Source organism: Silene latifolia, chromosome 11, assembly GCF_048544455.1.
Source record: "Silene latifolia isolate original U9 population chromosome 11, ASM4854445v1, whole genome shotgun sequence".
Taxonomy (NCBI): domain Eukaryota; kingdom Viridiplantae; phylum Streptophyta; class Magnoliopsida; order Caryophyllales; family Caryophyllaceae; genus Silene; species Silene latifolia.
Window position 1 is genome coordinate 8,665,444 of NC_133536.1, and position 20,639 is coordinate 8,686,082.

Below are 20,639 nucleotides of genomic sequence, written 5' to 3' on the forward strand. Positions count from 1 at the left end.
ATTCATGTTTTCCACAACTACTCCGACGCATGATGTCGGGATTTCGGGTCAACGAAAATAATGCTTGTGTTCTTCAAAAGTGACCTCCGTCACCAATCCAAATAGAAAAAATACGACTCCAAATCTCTCACTACTAGTCTAGAATGCAAGTTATTTACAAAGATGCATGGGTTGCCTCCCATGAAGCGCCCTTGTTTTATGTCGTAGGCTCGACGGAGTTATGAATAACAATCAATAATTTGGGAGAAAGGTGGCGATGGAGCTCACGTTCTTGATGATAGGGGTTCCGTCAACATAGTGCTTGAGCCTTTGCCCGTTCACCTTGAAGGATTGATCTCCATCGGATATTTCAACGGCGCCATGTGGAAAGACTCGGACCACGGTGAAGGGTCCCGACCACTTAGACTTGAGCTTCCCCGCAAACAACTTGAACCTCGAGTTAAAGAGGAGAACCAACTCTCCCTCCTTGAACTCTCTCCGAATGATGGCCTTGTCATGGATTCTTTTGGTCCTCTCCTTATACAATCTAGAGCTCTCATAAGCCTCTAGCCTAAATTCTTCAAGCTCATTGAGGTCAAGTAGTCGTTTCTCTCCGGCGCTCTTCAAGTCAAAGTTAAGGAGTCGGATGGCCCAATGTGCTTTGTGCTCCAACTCAACCGGCAAATGGCAAGGCTTCCCGTACACCAACCGGAACGGTGAAGTTCCTATTGGTGTTTTGAAAGCGGTCCGGTAAGCCCACAATGCATCATTGAGCTTGGTTGACCAATCTTTCCTTGACCGGCTCACGGTCTTTTCAAGGATCATCTTGATCTCGCGGCTAGAGATTTCGGCTTGGCCGTTAGCTTGTGGGTGATAGGCAAGACTCCGCCTATGTTGCACCCCATGTTTCTTGAGTAGAGCATCAAGAGTCCTTTCCCGAAAATGAGTTCCACGGTCACTAATCACAATTCGTGGAACTCCAAACCGTGGGAATATGATTGTCTCCATGAGTTTGGTCACTGATTTTGCGTCACAAGTCTTTGTTGGGATTGCTTCAACCCATTTGCTCACGTAGTCCACCGCTACAAGGATATACTCGTTCCCATTTGATGAAGGAAAAGGGCCTTGATAGTCAATACCCCATACATCGAATACCTCCACTTCAAGTATGTAGTTCATTGGCATTTCATGCCTCTTTGAAATGTTACCACTTCTTTGGCATTTGTCACACCCCTTGACATAGCTTGCCACATCATGGAATAAAGAAGGCCAATAAAAGCCACATTGAAGTACCCTTGCGGCCGTTTTTCGTGAACTACCATGCCCTCCACTCGGCATGTCATGGCAATGAGAGATTATGGGTTTTACTTCTTCATTCGGGATGCATCTTCTAATTATCCCATCCGCACAAGACTTGTAAAGGCATGGTTCCTCCCAAAAATATTGCTTAAGATCGTGAAAGAATTTCTTCTTCTTATGGGAGTCATAACCATGTGGGATGACCCCGGATACCAAGTAATTTACATAGTCCGCGTACCAAGGGACATCCATCAAAGCAAGTGCGAATAGTTGATCATCCGGCAAGGAGTCATCAATTGGCAATCCATCCTTACCCTTCACATGTAATAGCCGAGAAAGATGATCGGCTACCACATTTTCCACACCCTTCTTGTCTCTAATTTCAATATCAAACTCTTGTAGCAAAAGTGTCCACCGAATCAAGCGTGGTTTTGACTCCTTCTTGATTAGCAAGTGCCTCAATGCCGTGTGATCGGTGTGTACAATTACCTTAGAGCCCACCAAATAAGAACGAAACTTGTTCATGACATATATGACCGCCAAAAGCTCCTTTTCGGTGGTGGTGTAGTGTGATTGAGCTTCATCCAAGGTCTTGCTTTCATAATATATGGCATGAAGTTTACCATTCTTCCTTTGCCCAAGCACCGCTCCCACCACTACATCACTAGCATCGCACATCAACTCAAAAGGTTCTCCCCAAGTGGGAGGTTGCATGATTGGAGCGGTGATGAGAGCTTCCTTCAACCTATTGAAAGCATCCAAACACTCATTAGTAAATTCAAATGGCACATCTTTTCCAAGCAACAATGTTAAGGGTCGGGCAATCAAAGAAAAATCCTTGATAAATCTCCGGTAAAAACCGGCATGCCCAAGAAAACTTCTAATTCCTTTAACATTAGTGGGAGGGGGTAGAGTTTTAATCACTTCTATCTTGGCTTGATCAACTTCCAAGCCTTTACTTGACACTACATGACCCAAAACAACCCCGGATGTCACCATGAAGTGACATTTCTCCCAATTCAAGACTAGACCACTCTCTTGACATCTTTTCAAGACCTTACCCAAATTAGCTAGACATCCATCAAATGAGGTGCCTACGACGGAGAAATCGTCCATAAACACTTCCATGATATTCTCAACATATTCGGAAAATATAGCTAGCATGCATCTTTGAAATGTGGCCGGCGCATTGCAAAGCCCAAAGGGCATGCGCCTATAAGCAAAGGTGCCGAATGGGCACGTAAAGGTGGTCTTTTCTTGGTCATTAGGGTGAATCGGGATTTGGAAAAACCCCGAAAACCCATCAAGGTAGCAAAAATGAGAATGTTGTGCAAGTCTTTCCAACATTTGGTCAAGGAAAGGGAGGGGGAAATGGTCTTTCCTAGTTGCCTTGTTGAGGCGCCTATAGTCTATACACATTCTCCACCCGGTTGTGACTCTTGTTGGAATTAGTTCATTCTTATCATTGGTGACTACCGTGACTCCGCCCTTCTTTGGCACAACATGCACCGGGCTCACCCATGCACTATCGGAGATAGGGTAAATTATGCTTGCATCATAGAGCTTCAACACCTCCTTCCTAACCACTTCTTTCATAGCGGGGTTAAGGCGGCGTTGAGGCTCAATGGAAGATGCACTCTCATCCTCCAAATGAATGCGATGGGTGCAAAAAGAAGGGCTAATCCCCTTAATATCATCAATTGAGTACCCAATGACATCCTTATACTTTCTCACAACATCAAGTAACTTTTGAAGTTCGGTGTCATTGAGTGCACTATTGACAATAATAGGGTAAGTGTCATTAGGGCCAAGGAAAGCATGTTTAAGAGTAGAGGGAAGAGGTTTCAACTCCACTTGAGGAGGCGTGGATCTCTCCTCCTTTTTACCATCTCCTCTCAAGCTTTCAAATTCTTTGTCCGGGTCTTCTTCAACCGTTGCTTCCATAGCTAAAGCATACTCCCGGTGCTCCTTGCAATCCTTTACCTTGCCCTCAAGGAACCCTTGAAAACCCTTGTCTTCATCAAATTTCTTCATATCAACCCATTCTTCTACCACATCAATCATATAAAAAGACTTTTCCTCCGAAGGCTCTTTCATAGCCTTGTTCAAAGAGAATTCAACCTTATCTTCACCCACTTGTAAAGAAAGCTTCTCATTCTTCACATCAATCATGGCACCCCCCGTAGCAAGGCATGTGCGCCCCAATATGATGGGAATATTTGAGTCTTCGGGGATGTCCATTACATAGAAATCACATGGAAATGCAAGTTTCCCCACCTTGAGCGGGACATCCTCCACAAGACCAATTGGGTATCTTACCGACCTATCCGCAAGTTGGAGAGAAACCCTTGTTGGCGAAAGCTCATACCCTTTCAACTTCTTGAAAATTTTGAGGGGCATAAGACTAATGCTTGCCCCCAAATCACACAAAGCCCTCTCAATGTGCACGGTCCCAATCTTACAAGGTATGGAAAAGCTCCCCGGGTCTTCAAGCTTTTGAGGAGCCTCATTCATGAGAATTGCACTACACTCCTTGGATAAGTTCACCATGGTTGTCGGGCTCAAGGAGTTTTTGTTTGAGATAAGCTCCTTCAAGAACTTTCCATAGCTTGGAATCTCCTTTACGACATCAATGAAAGGCATGGTAATGTTGATACCCTTCATCATGTCCATGAACTTCCCATACTTTTGTTCAAGTTTGGCTCTTGCCAACCTTTGTGGAAAGGGAATTGGTGGCACATAAGTTCTTACAACTTGTTGTTGAGGCTCTTCAACCACCTTTGTTGGTTCATCAATCAATCTTGGAGTTTCCAGAACAACTTCCACGAGTTCATCTTCTCCCTCCTTTTCTTCAATTACCTTAGGAGGTTCAACCACAACTTGAGGTTCAATGACATTACCCGGTCTACTACTCTTCCTCTTCTTGAGAAATTCCCGGTCTTCCAAATCTCGACCACTCCTCAAGTGGATAGCATTCATGGTTTTGGGATTTTCCTCGGTTTTACCCGGGAATTTCCCTTGGGAGGCTTGTAGTTGGCTCATTTGGGTAGCCAATTGGATTTGGTTGTCCGTCATTCGTTGAGAAGCTTGCATTTGGGTCCTAAGTTGGTTGATGGATGAGGTTGTCTCGTCATGTTTTTGAGTGGAATGGTTGATGAATTGTGTTTGAGTATTGACAAGTTGGTTTTGGGAAGTCATCAATTGTTCCATCATGAGTTCCAAGCTTGACTTTGGTTGGGTATTTTGTTGGAAAGGTTGGGTGGTTTGTTGGAAAGGTTGGGTGGTTGGTGGGTTGAGTGGTTGAAATTGTTGTTGTCTTGGTTGGAAGCTTCTTCCTTGGAAACCCGGTGGACCTTGATTAAATATTGTGTTTTGTTTTTGAGTTTGGAAGTTTGGTTGTTGTGATTTTTGTTGGAAGGTTGGGTTTTGGACATTTTGAGAGCCATAGGAGAAGTTTGGGTGGGCTCTCAATCCGGGGTGATATTGGTTGTTGTTAAATGCTTGCTTGGCCGGAATAGACTCCCATATCCCGTTCACTTGCTCCATACAACTTCCATCTCCAACCACCAAAGGACACTCATTGGGTGGGTGTCCTTGGTCTCCACAAAGCTCACAACTATAGACTTGGTTCCTCATAGAAGAATTGCTAGATGTTTTGCTTGAGCTCATCAAGGCTACTTGTTGCTTAAGCTCTTCTATCATCTCTTTCACCTCCACATTGTTGGCCGATTCGACCGTTGACTTCCCTTTCCTCTTGTGCCTATCATTGTTCCAATGAAAGGTACGAGAAGCCATTTCTTCAATAAGCTCTTTCGCCGTCTTGTGGTCTATCTTATCCAAAGCTCCCTTCCCCGAGCCGGAATCAAGGTTCATCTTCATCTCATTGTTTAACCCTTCATAGAAATTGTTGATGAGCTCATCATCTCCAATACCGTGGTGAGGACATAGCCTTTGGAGGCCCTTGTACCTCTCCCATGCTTCATAAAGGGTCTCATCTTCTTGTTGGGTGAACCCTTGGAGCTCACTCTTGATTCTTGCGGTTCGTTGGGGTGGGAAATACTTGTTGAGAAAAGCCTTAGAGACATCGTCCCAAGTCCGAAGAGAGTCGGGTTCACAACTTTTAAGCCACTCCTTGGCACTTCCCCTCAAAGAGTAAGGGAAAAGCCTAAGGCGTACGGCATCTTCCGTGACTCCATTGGCCTTGAACATGTCACAACTATCCAAGAACTCGTTGAGATGCTCGTTGGGGTTTTCGGTGGCTCCCCCTCCGAATTGGTTCCCTTGGACAAGTTGTAGCAAGGTGGCTTTCACATCAAAATTGTTGGCTTGAATAGGTGGCTTCACAATACTCGGATTTACCACTTTTTTCGGAGCCAAGTTATCTCTCATAGGTACCGCGGCCATTGTTACTTCCGTTTCCGGTGTTGCAAAAGGATTTTCGAAAGTTTCAAAGACCCGTGGTTCTTCTCGAAGGTTCTCAATTACTGAATTTTCTTGAGGAATCGGTGTTTCTATAAGCCCTCTTCTACGGAGTGAATTTAGTCTTCTCGCGGTTGCTTCGATCTCGTGGTCAATCGGGCGTATTGGTTGACCTCTTCGAGCTCTCCTAACCATGCAAAAAGTCCTACACACTCAAGAGAGGGATTAGTAACAAAAGACTTAGTCTAAACAAGAACGAAAACAATTAATATCTAGCCAAACTCCCCGGCAACGGCGCCAAAAACTTGATAGTATCAAGCTATACCTCGCAAGTGCACGATTTTATCGTTGTACACTATTAAGGGTCGATCCCACAAGGAGCTAGGAAGACTACTAATCGTTTTAACTCTATGGTTTAGCTAAGTCGACAATAAAGGGAGAAGGTTATGCTAGAACTACTAACAACAAGGTAAAACAAACTAAATAAGAAATAGGAGAAAAAGCAAGATAGAATAAATGGTTGTAAATCAAATATATTAAAAACCTAAGACTCGGTTCTTCCCAAACAATTCGTAATTCCACACAATCAAATCTCTAGGCTAATCACAAGGGTAGTAAGGTGAGGAGATGACGACTCTAATTCGCCTAAGACCCCCCTCTCGGGTTCGAAATAGGACACTAGTACTACCCACCAACCTCCCTCTCGGGTTCGAAGGTCGGAATCCCTAACTCAATACCCAACTACCCCAAAAACATGCATTTTCCCAAGGTAGTCCGGTTATTTGCTAAGGTCATTAAGCCCCATCAATTCCCGGTCATCCCACTCCCTCTCTCGAGGGTCGATTTCAAACGCTAGATTAGAGGTGTCCTACCCCGGTTCTCCCTTTCGGTCTCAACCAAGGTCAACAATAGGGTCAAATCTCGGGTATCCAAATCACAACCTAACCAACTCTCGTTGGTGGTCAAGGGTCGTATGTCAACACTACCCAAAAGTCAACCCATAAACCATGTCATTCCTCTAAACTACCCTCACCAATTTCCCCAAATAATTAGCCTTTATGAAGTTCAATTAGTGAAATTACTCATGTTGGGTCAAACCGAGCCCTAGTGGAAGACTACTCACTAATCATGGTCCTAATTGCAAAATAAACAATAAAGATGGAAACTTTGGTCACAAACATGGTGGGAGGATGGAATTTACTACTAAACATGCAATAATCCAACAATAGGTGTAAGGAAAGATGATTTAATCTAATAACAAGGTTGATTAAACTAAAAGACACAATCTTTAACCAAATCAACTCAAAGATTAAGTCTTTGAGGACAACTATCCAAGGATGACCAAATGAAAGAGAAACAAAGGAAAGATGAACAATGAAAAGATGAACAATGATGAAAATAACAACAACAAACAAACAACAACAACAATTTTAACATAAACAATCAAACAAACATGAAAGAAGAACAAAATGTAAACAAATGAAAATAGGGAGAGAATTAATACCAACACAATAGCAAAAGAGGAATTTGGATAGAAAAAATAAAGAAGGAAATCCTTCAATCTTCTTACAAACCCAAATTCAATCACTAATTGATTGAAGAACTTCTCTAATTAAGGAAAGATTAACAAAGAGATTAACAAAGTTTTAAGCTTGAAAGGGTAAATATTCTGGATCTAGGGTTGTGTGTACAAAAGGGTTTAAGAGGGGGTATTTATAGGCTTGTACAAGATTAGGAAGAAAAGAGGAAGAAAAGAAAGAAAAGCCCAAATTCTCGTCTTTGCTTGTGTTTTTGCGGTGCACCATTGCTTAGGTGCTCCTACCGGCAAAACCGCGCAAGGAATTAAAATATCTGACATTTGTGTTTTGCCGGTGGGCCGGCTGCCGGCCTGCCGGCAAAACACCTTCTTCAGGACTTCTTCTTCTTCTTAAGGGTGCGTAATGCCGGTTGACCGGCTGCCGGTGCTCCTACCGGCAGCGAGGTCAAGCTTGTTTTTCACCAAATTCTTCAATTAATCCCACTTGCTGTGCTTTACCGGTGGGCCGGTTGCCGGCCTGCCGGCAAAACACAGTCTTCAGCTTTCCTTCAAAAACTTGAGTGATTCTCTGGGGTGTGTTTTGCCGGTGGCTAGACCGGCTGCCGGTCTGCCGGCAAAACACACTCTTCACCATTTCTTCACCTCTTCTTTATGTAAAGGCAATGGGGTGCCTTTCTTGCCCCAATTTCTCTATACTTGGGTCATTTCCTACAAAAGGATACACAAGGTAACAAGTATGGGCATTGGGCACAAAATGCAAGGAAAAAGACCCGAAACCGACTCGATACGAGTCGGTATGCATAAAAGAAAGAGGGGAATTAGAAGTAAATTAATCGTATATCAGAGGGCACTTTCGTATTTGCATTATAGTTCGAGTCGAGCATCGCTAATCGATAACTTAGTCCTTCTCGTTTCGTCAAACATGTAAGTCTGAGGGTGTAAATCTCTCTTTTATTTATTGTTCTTTACTTTTTGTAATCACTAATGTAAGGTTTATGTCGAAAACACCTCCTTAAAACCGATTTCTAAAACCGTGCTTTAAAACCTCTTTTTACGGATTTCCAGAAGACAAACCGTCGAGAAAGGACGCCGCAATCGCTGCGCCTCTTGAAGGAGCGCAGATTCGCCGCGCCTCTTCGTGAGGCCGCGCAGCTTCGCTTCCTTTCTTCTTCCTTCGTCCTCTGTAATTTGTTCGTGTTTATTTGTTTCGTTTGTTTCTTGTTAATTCTTTGACATAATAGCTTATCATCTCACATGTATATTATTTAATCATCATCATTAACATGTTTAATTCGTCATTAAATTCGACTTAAATCCCTTATAATCCGATATTTGCGGGTTTTCGTCATTAAATTCAATCCGGGTTGTAGGAATTCGATTTGTTCATATCGGGTTTCTGGAACTCGACCTTTGATATATTTTCCATCTGTTTATTATCATGTTCGTCATTAATTTGTCATTAATTCATCATGTTTAGTCTATTTTGTTCACCTATGTCACTAATCAATCATTCTTCCATGTAAATAATTAGTAATATTCCGTCTCATCCATGTTTATTGCTTTTATGACCATTGATCACATGTAATTAACCTGATAATGTAACGCCCCATAATTTTGGACCGTTATTATTTTGCGAAGGTAATTTATTAATCAAGTTGAATTTAATATTAATGTATTTGAAATAAAAATAATTCAAAGAAATATAATTTTATTATATTTGAAGTAAAGTATTTATTTTGATAGTTTCGAAATGTTTAAAAATAGTTTAAACCGTGTAAAAACTTTTTATTTCGAAAAATGGGCATATCGGGAAAAAATTACAACTCTTTTGAAAATTGGGTAAACGATTTTGGAAATGGGTCGTATGAGTATTCAATTTTCTTGTAATCTCGTGTTTAAGAAATTTGGTCTTGTCGGAATTTGCATTTGACAAGCGGTTCTAATTATTATCGAAACGAGCCAAAACCGACTCGTAAAATCCCGACTAAAAACCCGCACCTTTCCTTTCCTTTCTCCCTTACCCGCGGCACCCTCCCCCTTCCTTTCTTTTTTTCTGATTTTTGTCTATCTTCATCTTCCTCTACCTTCTAAAACATAAAAAAACACCATTTTTACCCAAATTCAAGCTAAAATCGCCATAACTTCCTCATTTCTTGTCGGATTTTCGCATAATTTATATTTTCGGAATCCTCTCGTCGAGATTTATAACCTGGTATATTTTAATTTCAGTTTTCTTGAAGTTGTTTTAAGACGAATTTTGGCACAATTTCGGTTTTTATGCTTATTTTTGTGTTTTTATTGTTTATTTAGGTGAAGAATTGGAGGACGAGTTTGGGGACTCGTATATTGTCGAAGATAGTGGCTAGTTGCACATGTTAGGGTAGATTATAAAATGAAATTGTAATGATTAGGCTCAAAATGAATTTTATAGCGATAATTGTAATGTTTTGATGATTGTGCCGAAAACTGAGCCTTAGTCTCTTTGACTGATTCGATGTCAGTTAATTGAGTGATTGGTCAGCCGCAATTTAACCCGTACCTGTCGCAGGGCTGGGGTTGCGGGTAAAAATTCGGTTGGATGAAATTTTATATGAATTGGATAATCGGCCTTTTTCTTGTTTTGGGCCATTTATCAAGTTTTTAAGTTCACATGTATAGTTGGTTGAATTTAATAGCTTCTTATATTGTAGAAACGGCCCTAGATTCCCTGAAGCCTTTAATATTGTTAATATTGCTAGAAATGGTATTGGTATTAAATACTTTCTTGCAGGTTGTTGTGTTTGTCATAGATAGGTCTTTATAGTCTCTGACGAGTATATGTTCACTGCTTAATAGCCTTTGTGTTCCTGACTATTGGATTTATATCCAAGTTGGGGCATGACCTCGTTACTTGTTTTGATAGTAAGTGGTCAGCTTAAGTACTAGCCAACCCTTTGGTGGACTCCTTAGGGTACTCACTTTGTTTTAGAAAAATTGTGGGTCTTGGGTGCGGTGGTGTGTATCCGCATGTCTAGGTCTGCTTGTGATTTTAGGCTAGGGTTGTGTTGTGTCTTGGCCATGTTTTATTAATATTAACGGCGAGCCAAGATACCGGTTCGATTACCTTCCCTACCTCGTGGTATAGACTCGAGATTCTGAGTGACTATTGACGGTACTAAGAACTTATGCCTGTCTTTGATATATTGCCCTTTCTTGTATGGTGATTTTATGAATTGTAATAGGTGAGATGTAAGCCGGTTACAATTGATAAAGTTTGGATTACTACTTGTTATATGTTTCACATGATAGTTTAGTTTGGTCAGTTTAGGGCTCACATGTTAGAATACTTGATAATTGAATTACTTGTCATGTTGTTTACATGTTACACTACATGTTACATTAAATATGACGTTTCGTGGCTGGGAGGACTCGAAGTTACTCCCCACTGAATTGTGGCTTTCGTGTTTGTATAAAATGCGATTGACAGGTACTTGTTGCTTAGTTGGGGTTCACGGACGAGCTAGTGAGCAAGAGAACCTTGGACCTAGTTTGGTTATTTTTGTAGAAATCTTTTAACTCTTGGTTATGTATATAATTTGAAGGGACATATGTCTCCCTCTTTTACTTTGGTTTGTATCTCTATATTTTCTTGCCTTTAGCATAGATTTGTAAATTAGTTGTTGGTATTTTGTGTTTTGGCACCCTCCTCTTGGAGATGTTTGTGAATGGTTTAGAAAAATTTTAAAAATTACAGGTTTTGTCTAGTTGAACTAATTACAAACATATCCTGTCAGTTTTTCCGTAGATTTTACGTGTTTATTTATCGCTAAATTTAAGGGTGTCACAGATAATCACTTCTATCCGAGTATATATTATAAATCAATCATTAAATTAACCCACGAACATTAACGATTTGCAGTTCCGGCTTCACAGGCAGAACTCACCCTTGGAACAGACGCAGCAACTGCTGCGCCTCTTCCAAAGGGCGCAGTCCTGCTGCGCCTGTTTCAGGTTGAGTTCTGTCTCTGAACTCCGTTGTTGCTTAACCTAGTTTACTTAGCTTACGTATAATTGACTATTAATCGTATTATCACCCACTGATCTGTTCGTTAATTCTTTCTTTTATTCTTTTTCTCAAACTATCCGTTTTAAGGGTATTTTCGACATAAATCGCTAAACCCATTGTAATTATTGTAATTTTCATTATTGTAATTTTCTTTATTTATTTTCATCATTGTATTTCGTATCCATTGTATGTTTTCACATGTAATTGAGCATTAAATCCTACTTCGACCCAATTGTATGCTAAACTATGTGTCAACCGACTTAGTCTAATTCTCACATGCTAGGATTAATTCTATGGATGTTGCATTGCATGCATATAATCGACGATATATCGAGTATAGACGATTTCCCTAATCATTAGTAGAGGCCGCTATCGAGGCGGGCGGGATTAGGTGTTCGATCAAAAGAGCTTCCTAATACGTACCCTTACCCCTTACTCCAGATCTCTGTGAACATCCGTGTTCATTGGCATCCACGAGAGTAATTCTAGACATAGAATGCTAAGGGTAACGATTGCTTAGTGTTCATGTCACTACTTTGTGTCTTGACGTGGCACGAGGTATTTGAACGGTTTCCAATTTTCCACAATAAATTGGTGGCGACTCCACAAATGCAAACGCTTGTTTCCCAAGCGCCCCCGTGGGCCCGCGTCCACACTATGATTAACACGTGTAAACCATGGTTAGCTTAACTAAATTTTTAACTAACTTTATTTATCCAATATTCCCCTCTTAAGCTGGACTGTCTTGGAAAATCAGGCCAAGCTTAGAGGAAAGAAATATGTGCTGATCAGACCCTAATGGTTTAGTCATTATGTCTGCAAGCTGAAGACCTGTTCTGACATGCTTGGTAATCAGAAAGCCTTGCTCTTGCTTGTCTCTAACAAAGTGGCAGTCTATACTTAGATACTTCGTCCTCTCGTGGAATACTGGATTATCTAATATGTGTAGAGCTGCTTTGTTATCACAGTAAATATTAATAGGAATGGAGATCTGCACACCCAAATATTTTAATAATGCTTCTAACCAGACTAATTCAGAAGTGGTGTAAGACAAACTCATGTATTCAGATTCAGCAGAGCTTTTACTTACTGTAGCCTGCTTTTTAGTCTTCCAAGATACTAGGGATTGGTCAAGCAGAACACTGTAACCACTCAAGGATTTACAGGAGAATGCACACTGTCCCCAGTCTGCATCACTGAATGCAACAACTTGTAAATCAGACTGCTTTTTTGTAAAATAGCCCTGCATTGATAGTGCCCTACAAATATTTCACTACATGTAAAGCAGCTTGCATATGAGGTATCCTAGGCTGGCTAACAAACTGACTCAAATGTTGAATGCTATAAGATAAGTTAGGCCTAGACATGTTGAGATATAATAATCTTTCAATAAGCCTCCTATACTGTTCTGGATTATCCAGAATCTCTCCTTGATCAACAAAGAGTTTCAAACCTTGTTGCATAGGCAACTTTACAGAAGAACAATTTTCCATTTGAAGATCTTTTAAGATATCCATAATATATTTTCTTTGATTTATCATCAGGCCATCAGAATTCCTTGAGATTTCTAATCCAAGGAAATATCTAAGGGGACCCAAATCCTTGATGGAATATGCAGCATGTACTCCCTTCTTCACTCTTTCAATTTCAGGAATAGATGTACCAGTAAGCAAAACATCATCTACATAGACCAGAGCCACAGTAAATGAATTATCTTTGGTGTTTGTTTTTGTAAAAAGTGAATAATCCTGCCTGGATTGGACATAGCCTAGCTGTTGGAGAAATCTGGTTAACTCTTTGTTCCACTGCCTAGATGCTTGCTTCAGTCCATACAAGGATCTCTTGAGCTTGCAAACTAAGCCTTGTCCTACATCGAATCCCTCAGGGGGCTTCATATAAACTTCCTCATCCAAAAATCCATGAAGGAAGGCATTATTAATGTCTAGTTGAAACAATGGCCAATCTCTAGCTGCAGCTAAGGCAAGTAATGTTCTCACTGTTGTAAATTTTGCAACAGGTGAGAATGTATGCTTGTAATCTTTATCTTTGACTTGATTAAAACCCTTTGCTACAAGTCTTGCTTTAAGACTTTCTACTGAACCATCAGGCTTGTATTTAATCCTATACACACATTTGGACCCTATTGCTTTGTGACCATTGGGTAAAGGAACAATCTCCCATGTCTTATTTTCCTCTAAAGCATTGATTTCCTTAGTCATAGCTTCAATCCACTTGGTATCCTGCTGTGCTTGTTTAAAAGTATATGGTTCATGTTCTTTTATAACATTAAACATTGAACTGACATATTCTGGATGCCAATGTGATAATGCACTCAAAACCTTTGTTTGAAATGTAGAAGCTTGGACTGTATTTGCAGCAGATTGCTCGTCAGGTAGCTTGTATTGAAATCCTCTCAGTCTTGATGTCAGCTGAGTAGGTCTTGAAGATCTTCTGATGTTAGTACTAATCTCAGGCTGTTGAGAAGCAGTATCTTGCCCAACATTGTTTTGGACAGATGATTGTGTAGCAACAGACTGATCACAGACTGATTGCTCAACTTGCTCAGTGTGAACAACAACCTCAGGATGAATAATAAGGGTCGTGGCAGCAGGATTCACAAGTTCACTTGGAGTAATATTGAGATCTTCATAAGGAGTATCTTTATGAAAAAGAAATATCTGTTCTTGGAAGGTAACATCTCGACTAACAAAAATTTTGTGCAGTTTTAAATCATATAATCTGTATCCTTTTTTGTTATGAGGATAACCAATGAATATACACTCCCTAGCCCTACTCCCAAACTTATCATTGAATGTAGGGGGCATGGTAGCATAACATAAACACCCAAACACTTTTAATTTATCATACACTGGCACAGATTTAAACAATAATACTTTTGGAGTCTTATTTTGAATCAGGGGTGTTGGCATCAAGTTAATAAGGTATGTGGCTGTTAACAAACAGTCCCCCCAGAATTTCACAGGCAGATTAGCATGAAATTTAAGAGCCCTTGCAGTCTCAAGTAAATGCCTATGCTTTCTTTCTACCCTGCCATTTTGCTGAGGTGTGCCCACTACACTAGTCTGATGTACAATGCCCTTGTCCCTAAATAAAGCTCCACAATGCAATTGTAAAAATTCTGTACCATTATCAGATCTAATAGTCTTTACTTGAGCACCAAAGTGATTTAAGATATAGGCAAAGAAATCTTTAATTAACCTATAACCTTGGTCCTTATGCTGAAACAATATTGTCCATGTATTCCTAGAAAAATCATCTAAGATGGTTAAAAGTACTTGGCCCCAGACATAGAAGGTGTTCTATAGGGACCCCAAACATCCATATGAATCAAATCAAAACAAGTAGAAGCTCTGTGTGTGCTCAATGGAAATGACAACCTATGATGTTTAGCTAAAACACAAGACTTACAATGAAAAGATCCTTTTATTACATGATTAAAATCAGATACAAATTTGAGCTTGTGAACAGACATATGCCCCAATCTAGCATGAAATAGATCTACCAGTCTAGAATCTGAAGCAGAATTAGCAGAAGGAATAAGAAAACTAATGTCTTTATCTTTGGATAAGAATTTATTTAATACAAGTTGGTGAACAGTATGAACTACATGGTTTAGTTGATGAGCATTATCTAAACTTCTGTGAAACCTATAAAGATCACCAATCCTCCTTCCCTTGGTTACAATAACATCATTTGTAAGGTCCTGAAACACACAATCATGAGAAGAAAACATAACAGTCATGTTATGATGATCAAGCAACTTACTGACAGAGATAGCAAATTTTGTTTAAAATCAGGAATATAAAATACATGAAACAGCTTAATCTTATCAGTTAGTAAGATAGTACCCATTTTATAAACAAGTTTAATACTACCATCAGGTAACCCTACTTTTATTGGTCTCTTAAACACATGTATGTCAGTGAAAATAGTCACATCATAAGTCATATGATCAGATGCACCAGTGTCTACAATCCAATCAGTCAAGAAACCAGAATTATTAGCAGTGAAGGCAAAAGAAGAAGGATATATCATACCTGCAAAATTAGCAGAAGATAAACCTGCTGATTGCTGATCAGAGATCCTTTTAAGGACCTGATCAACTACTGAAGTAACAAGACCATCCAGAACTTCAGAGGAAATACCATTAAATGCACCAGAAGCATTGCCAGGAACAGCACTGCCAGTAGTTTCAGCTGCAGCAGAAAAAGAATCTTCTAAATAAGACTCAGACAAGACATCTGCAGTATTAGCTCCTCTTTTAGGGGGATTATCCTCGCTGTAAGACATTTTCTCTTTACCCTTAGTCTTGTCATCAGGAAAACCTCTAATTAGGAAGCAGTTTGCTGGATTATGGCCTGTCTTGTTGCAATGTGGATATTTTGTCAAACCAAAACAAGTTGCCCTTGTATGCCAATTCTTCTTGCAGTGATCACAGTACTTAACATTTGAGGGACCAGCATCACCAGACTTCTTGGACTCAGACTATCTATAGCTAGCATATGCATTAGCATCTGTCAGAAACTGAAACAATGTCTGTGATTTGCTTTTGTCGTTCAATTTTCTACAACAGTGCTAACACCTTATTGATAGAAGGTAAAGGATCAAGTGATAAAATCTGAGTTCTGACCCAATCATAGCTATTATTCAAATTCATCAGAAATTGAATGATTTTGGCATTATTCTCTCGTTCTATAACTTTCTTCATCAAGGCACATGAACAAAGTGAAATTTTCCCACAAGAACATGAAGGTAGTTGATCAAGGGAATCAAGTGTCTCCGAAAGATTTTTCATCTTGCTGTAATATTCAACAAGAGACAGATTTTCTTGAGAGATTGCCCCCAAGTCCTTAGTTAACTGATAAACCTCCAAAGCATTAGATTGTCCAAATCTTTCAATCAATTCATTCCACAATTCTTTAGATGATGTAAGAAATTTGAAATTTTCCTTTAAACTTTTGTCCAATGAATTAGAAATCCATCTCATGGCCATAAAATCACATCTCTTCCACTATTTATGACGCTTATCAGTAGAAGGAGGACATGGACACGAACCATTAATCATACCATCTTTGTTCTTGGCAGCTAAAGCCATAAGAACTTCTCTCTTCCACCCCAAAAAGTCAAGACCCTCAAAAAGAAAAGACGACAAGGTTGTTGAAGGTTGGTCACTTGTAAAAAGATAGAGGGGGTCATCATAATAATCAAAAGGTGATGAATTCTCAGAAGTGTCATGATCAGGCATGATTGATATATGAAAAAAAAAAGATGAATACCCAGAAACAAAGAAGATGAACAAACGAAGAAAAGTGCGGAAGCGTTTTGGAAATACCTCTATTTCTTGTGATATTTAAGCAAGAAACAGAGAGAAATACCCAGAATTAAGACCCAATTTACACTGATACCATGAAGAAACCCAAACTGGATGATGAAAATGTGCATAAACAGTACAAGAAAGCTTAAAGAATTGTTATGAAGATATGAAGAACTAGATGAGTAATATGTAAAAGAATGAATGTAATGAAGAAGAGATTATAGAACTGTTGTTGATTGAATTGTAACTGTGAATTTTATTTCTCAAAGTTGTGAATACAATGATACGGTCTGTTGGTATTTATAACCAATTCTCTAACAAACATAACAGCTAACTAACTATGATTAACACGTGTAAACCATGGTTAGCTCAACTAACTTTTTAACTAACTTTATATATCCAATAGATATAGTCAAGCCCATAATTTAGGGCTCAATATTGTTGTGCATATCCAATGTTTTAAAATAAAGTATTGGCCAAAGGTGTTTATTAACCGGGCAAGGCCGGTTTTTGACCGGTATTTTCCTATCCGGTTTCGGTTCACAATTTTAGCAAACCGGCTGGGTCTTCTGTCCAACAAATTTCAATATTTCGGTTTTGGTTCGGTCTTGGACTGGCGCACAGTCGTAAGAGTAATAGTTAAAATCCTTGTAGTCTATGCTTTAGATCAGTTAATGAAATTTTTCTTTAGTCCATACCCACAAAACAAATATTACTCGTAGTAGTCTATACCAGGGTGATAAACTCGAAATTTAGACGGCAAAGCCTCAGGCCATATTACTCCCATGAATTGTTCCTGCAGGAGTGCAGGGACTCGAACCTGAGATCCATGGGATTCTCATCCCTGTTTTTACCACTAGACTCTACCCTTACGGGCTACCTTAACTTATGGTTAAAGTTCGATCATTGATTTTATATATTTTAATAAACATCATAACTAACTTTGTTTTAACTAATACAAGTATTTCGTAGAGCATTTTTATCATCAACGGTTTTAAAGATTAGTAAAATCAAGAGCGGTGGAGTTAGAGAGAGGCCAATTGGGGTGATCAGTCAATCATCCCCGTTGGAAAATTAAAATTTCGAAGATTGTAGATTAAATTTTTGATATTTTTAAAGTATATTTTATACTATTACTAATTTGCCCCGCTAACTTCAAATTGTGGCTCCGAAAACCAATTGTCTTTACAAGGTTGGTAGGATTTGCCTGCTAGGAAAATTAGAGAACAACAGAATTCAAGGACAGAATTACTCCATTAACAAGAATACCATACATGAATTTGATAGACTAATACACATCCACATTATCTTAGAACAACTACCATTTTCTCCAACAATGAATCAACAACTTGACTTCAATGCATAAGAAATCGGTCCAAGAATTTTATGAATTAGTAACAATTCAACCAAATGATGTCAAGAACAGCAGAGAGCGCGAGCAAGAAGCAACTGAAGAAGGTAAAGGCTATCGAGGTGGCAACTCGAGTACAGAAGATATGCAATGGCTTGCAGAAATTTGGCAGAGCCGTGTGTCGGATTCCTGTCCGGTTCAGGCTGGTTACTCCTGATGCAGCTGACCCGGCACTCATTAATGCATATGCAAATACCTGCCTCAGTAGAACCATCATTCATAATTATATAACTTGTACGAGATTCTTAATTGACGTTTTATAAGTAGACCTGATAAACGGGTTAAACAGACTTGCAAATAGGAATAGTATGAAATACTTCACCTGATCACCAGCATAGATAACCCATGCATAATTCTTAGAAGGGATGATAACTGATTTTTTGCGCAGCCTCGACAAACTAAGAAGCAACTGTAGAAATGAGTGAGCCACAACCGCTGCAGTTACTCCGACTAGGTACCTGCATTGTGGACACGATACACACACGGGTTAAGCCAACCATTTTCGGGTCTATGTTATGAAATTCAGGGGACCAAACAACATAAAGTAAAATTGAAATAAGAAAATATCAAATTGAATTATGGGTTATTCTACGTGGTACCCCTGTGTTTTCTCGAATTCTACGTGGTACCCCTTTGTTTTTGAAAACTGGTACCCCTAAACTTTGAAAAATGGTTTCAAAATAACCAAACTACTAAAAATCACATTTTTAAACAGTGGCGGACCTAGGATTTATTCGGCGGGGGTGCACTTTTCAATAGAGACAATAGAATTGAAGCGACTAAACGAGCCGATCGGTGAAAATGGAATATATTACAGCGGAAATTTGATTTGAATATATACAACGAAAATTCAAAGTGATATGGAAACAAAATGAATCAAATTTTAATTGATGTAGAAGAGTGTAAATTTTGTAATCAACGAGAACAATTTTTTTTAATCAAAAAACCTAAACAAAAATATTATAATAGATAAAATTCTACTTGAAATACAAATTATAATTTATAGAATTAAAAATTGAGATGTTGAAAATGATGCATCAATAATAATGCATTAAATTAAATTTGCGTCAAAGTTTTCGAGTCCTGATTAATGAAGGCTAAAAAAAAGGAGAAAGGGGGAAAATTTGCGTCAAAGTCCTGATTAATGAAGGCTTTAAAAAAAGCAGAAAGGGAAAAGGGGGCCGTGGGGATTCGAACCACCGCCCTTCAATTCACAACTACTAGTCTTACCCACTGTGCCACGCTTATCATAGTGATTCTTATGAAGCGCAAAAGCTATACATACGTTTTACGGCGTTTTTTATAAAAAAAAAAAATTAAAAACCGAGGGTGCGCACGTGGGGTGCTGTGCGCACACCCCGGTCCGCCCCTGTTTTTAAACAGTTAAATTTTGTAAAGAAAATATGTTTACGATTGACTAAACAATGTTTATGTTAATGGTATGACAAATTATTGCCAAAAAATCAATCCAAAATGTATAAACTAAACATTTAAAAGAGGCGGATTAGAGCATTTTAGACATTTTAATATGTTTTCATTAAGTTTAGGGTACCACTGATATTTTTGAAAAGCGAAGACTACCAAGACTATCGCGTAGAAAAACCCTTCAATTATTTATTACCGAACAAAATAAAAATAACATATATAAGACCGTCTTATAGAAGACGTAACAAAAAGTTACCCAAGCATCTCAATAGCTCAAAATAAAAATTGGGTCAAAAATTGCACTGGCCAATACCAAACGTGACAAAATCTCAAAATCAAAATTCGATGACCTGAAACCTGAATTAACCCGACAGAGCGAGAAAAAAAAGAAAACGTACTCAAAGGAGTCGGCATAAGACCAACTAGAGTAAACAGGAAGCTGAAAGCCATAAAGAGAGATAGTTCCAGATTGTTTAGCAGTCACCATTAACGACAACGCCACAACTGACGTCATCAAACACAACAACCTTAGTATTACATGTACGCCATCGATTGTCGCGGGTTTAACTCTCCTGTCACTGGAAACCCACGGCGAGGACGATGATACCAGTGGTCCACTCATTGTCCCCATTTCTATATTAGTCGGGGATTTATGTGAAACTTTTTCCTCAGGTAAAACTTCTCCCATTTTTGTATGGCGGAATTAAGGGGTTGTTTGGTTGCGGGTTTTTGATAAGAGTTTGGTGTGAGTGAATTGGGGGTTTAAAAGGGAGTTTGTTAGAGAAAGTTACAAAATATGGTGCGTGGAAATATGGGAATTTTGTGTGTTTCTCGTGATGATTGTTGTGGTTTTGTGAGGTAAAGGACAATGTTTGTGTTCCCGGGGTTTTTCAAATGTTTGAATTGCGTACTTGGTGTATATAGAATCCGTAACAGACTATTGGTGATCAAATACGGGGTTGGATATTAAGTCATGGATAGAGTTGGCAAATATGATCGGACCCGAATCCGAATAAACCCGACTCGACAGATTCGAGAATATTCCAACCCAACCTGACCCGACCCGGCTCGATGACGACCTGTAACTCGACATGACTCGATGATCGGTGACCCGAACCTAACCCAGACCAAACCCGATATTGGCCAGACTTGATACTGACCCGATTAAATTGATAATCCGACAATTTTT

The 20,639-nt window shown here is 39.3% G+C and overlaps 1 protein-coding gene and 1 non-coding gene across 2 annotated transcripts; one reads left to right on the forward strand and one right to left on the reverse strand.

Moving 5' to 3' along the window:
* Nucleotides 1-5,206: 5,206 nt before the first annotated feature.
* LOC141615455 (small nucleolar RNA R71) lies at nt 5,207-5,313 on the forward strand. The gene has a single exon (XR_012529877.1). It is a non-coding gene; the product is annotated as a small nucleolar RNA R71 (small nucleolar RNA).
* A 12,536-nt stretch (nt 5,314-17,849) lies between these two features.
* Nucleotides 17,850-20,320, reverse strand: LOC141610930 (CASP-like protein 3A1). The gene is made up of 3 exons (XM_074429242.1): nt 19,849-20,320; nt 18,348-18,483; nt 17,850-18,221 (listed from the first exon to the last, which is right to left on the reverse strand). The coding sequence occupies exons 1-3, from the start codon at nt 20,136-20,138 to the stop codon at nt 18,006-18,008; spliced, it is 642 nt and encodes a 213-aa protein (XP_074285343.1). The 5' UTR covers nt 20,139-20,320; the 3' UTR covers nt 17,850-18,005.
* Between the last annotated feature and the right edge of the window lie 319 nt (nt 20,321-20,639).

Excerpts from the sequence above, each read along its gene's own strand:
- LOC141610930 (XM_074429242.1), bottom strand. The coding sequence starts at position 20,138 with ATGGGAGAAGTTTTACCTGAGGAAAAAGTTTCACATAAATCCCCGACT. Across the intron at positions 18,484-19,848 it reads TCTTATGCCGACTCCTTTGA|GTACCTAGTCGGAGTAACTG; the intron begins GTACGTTTTCTT and ends TCCACAATGCAG. Across the intron at positions 18,222-18,347 it reads TTATCTATGCTGGTGATCAG|GTATTTGCATATGCATTAAT; the intron begins GTGAAGTATTTC and ends CTACTGAGGCAG.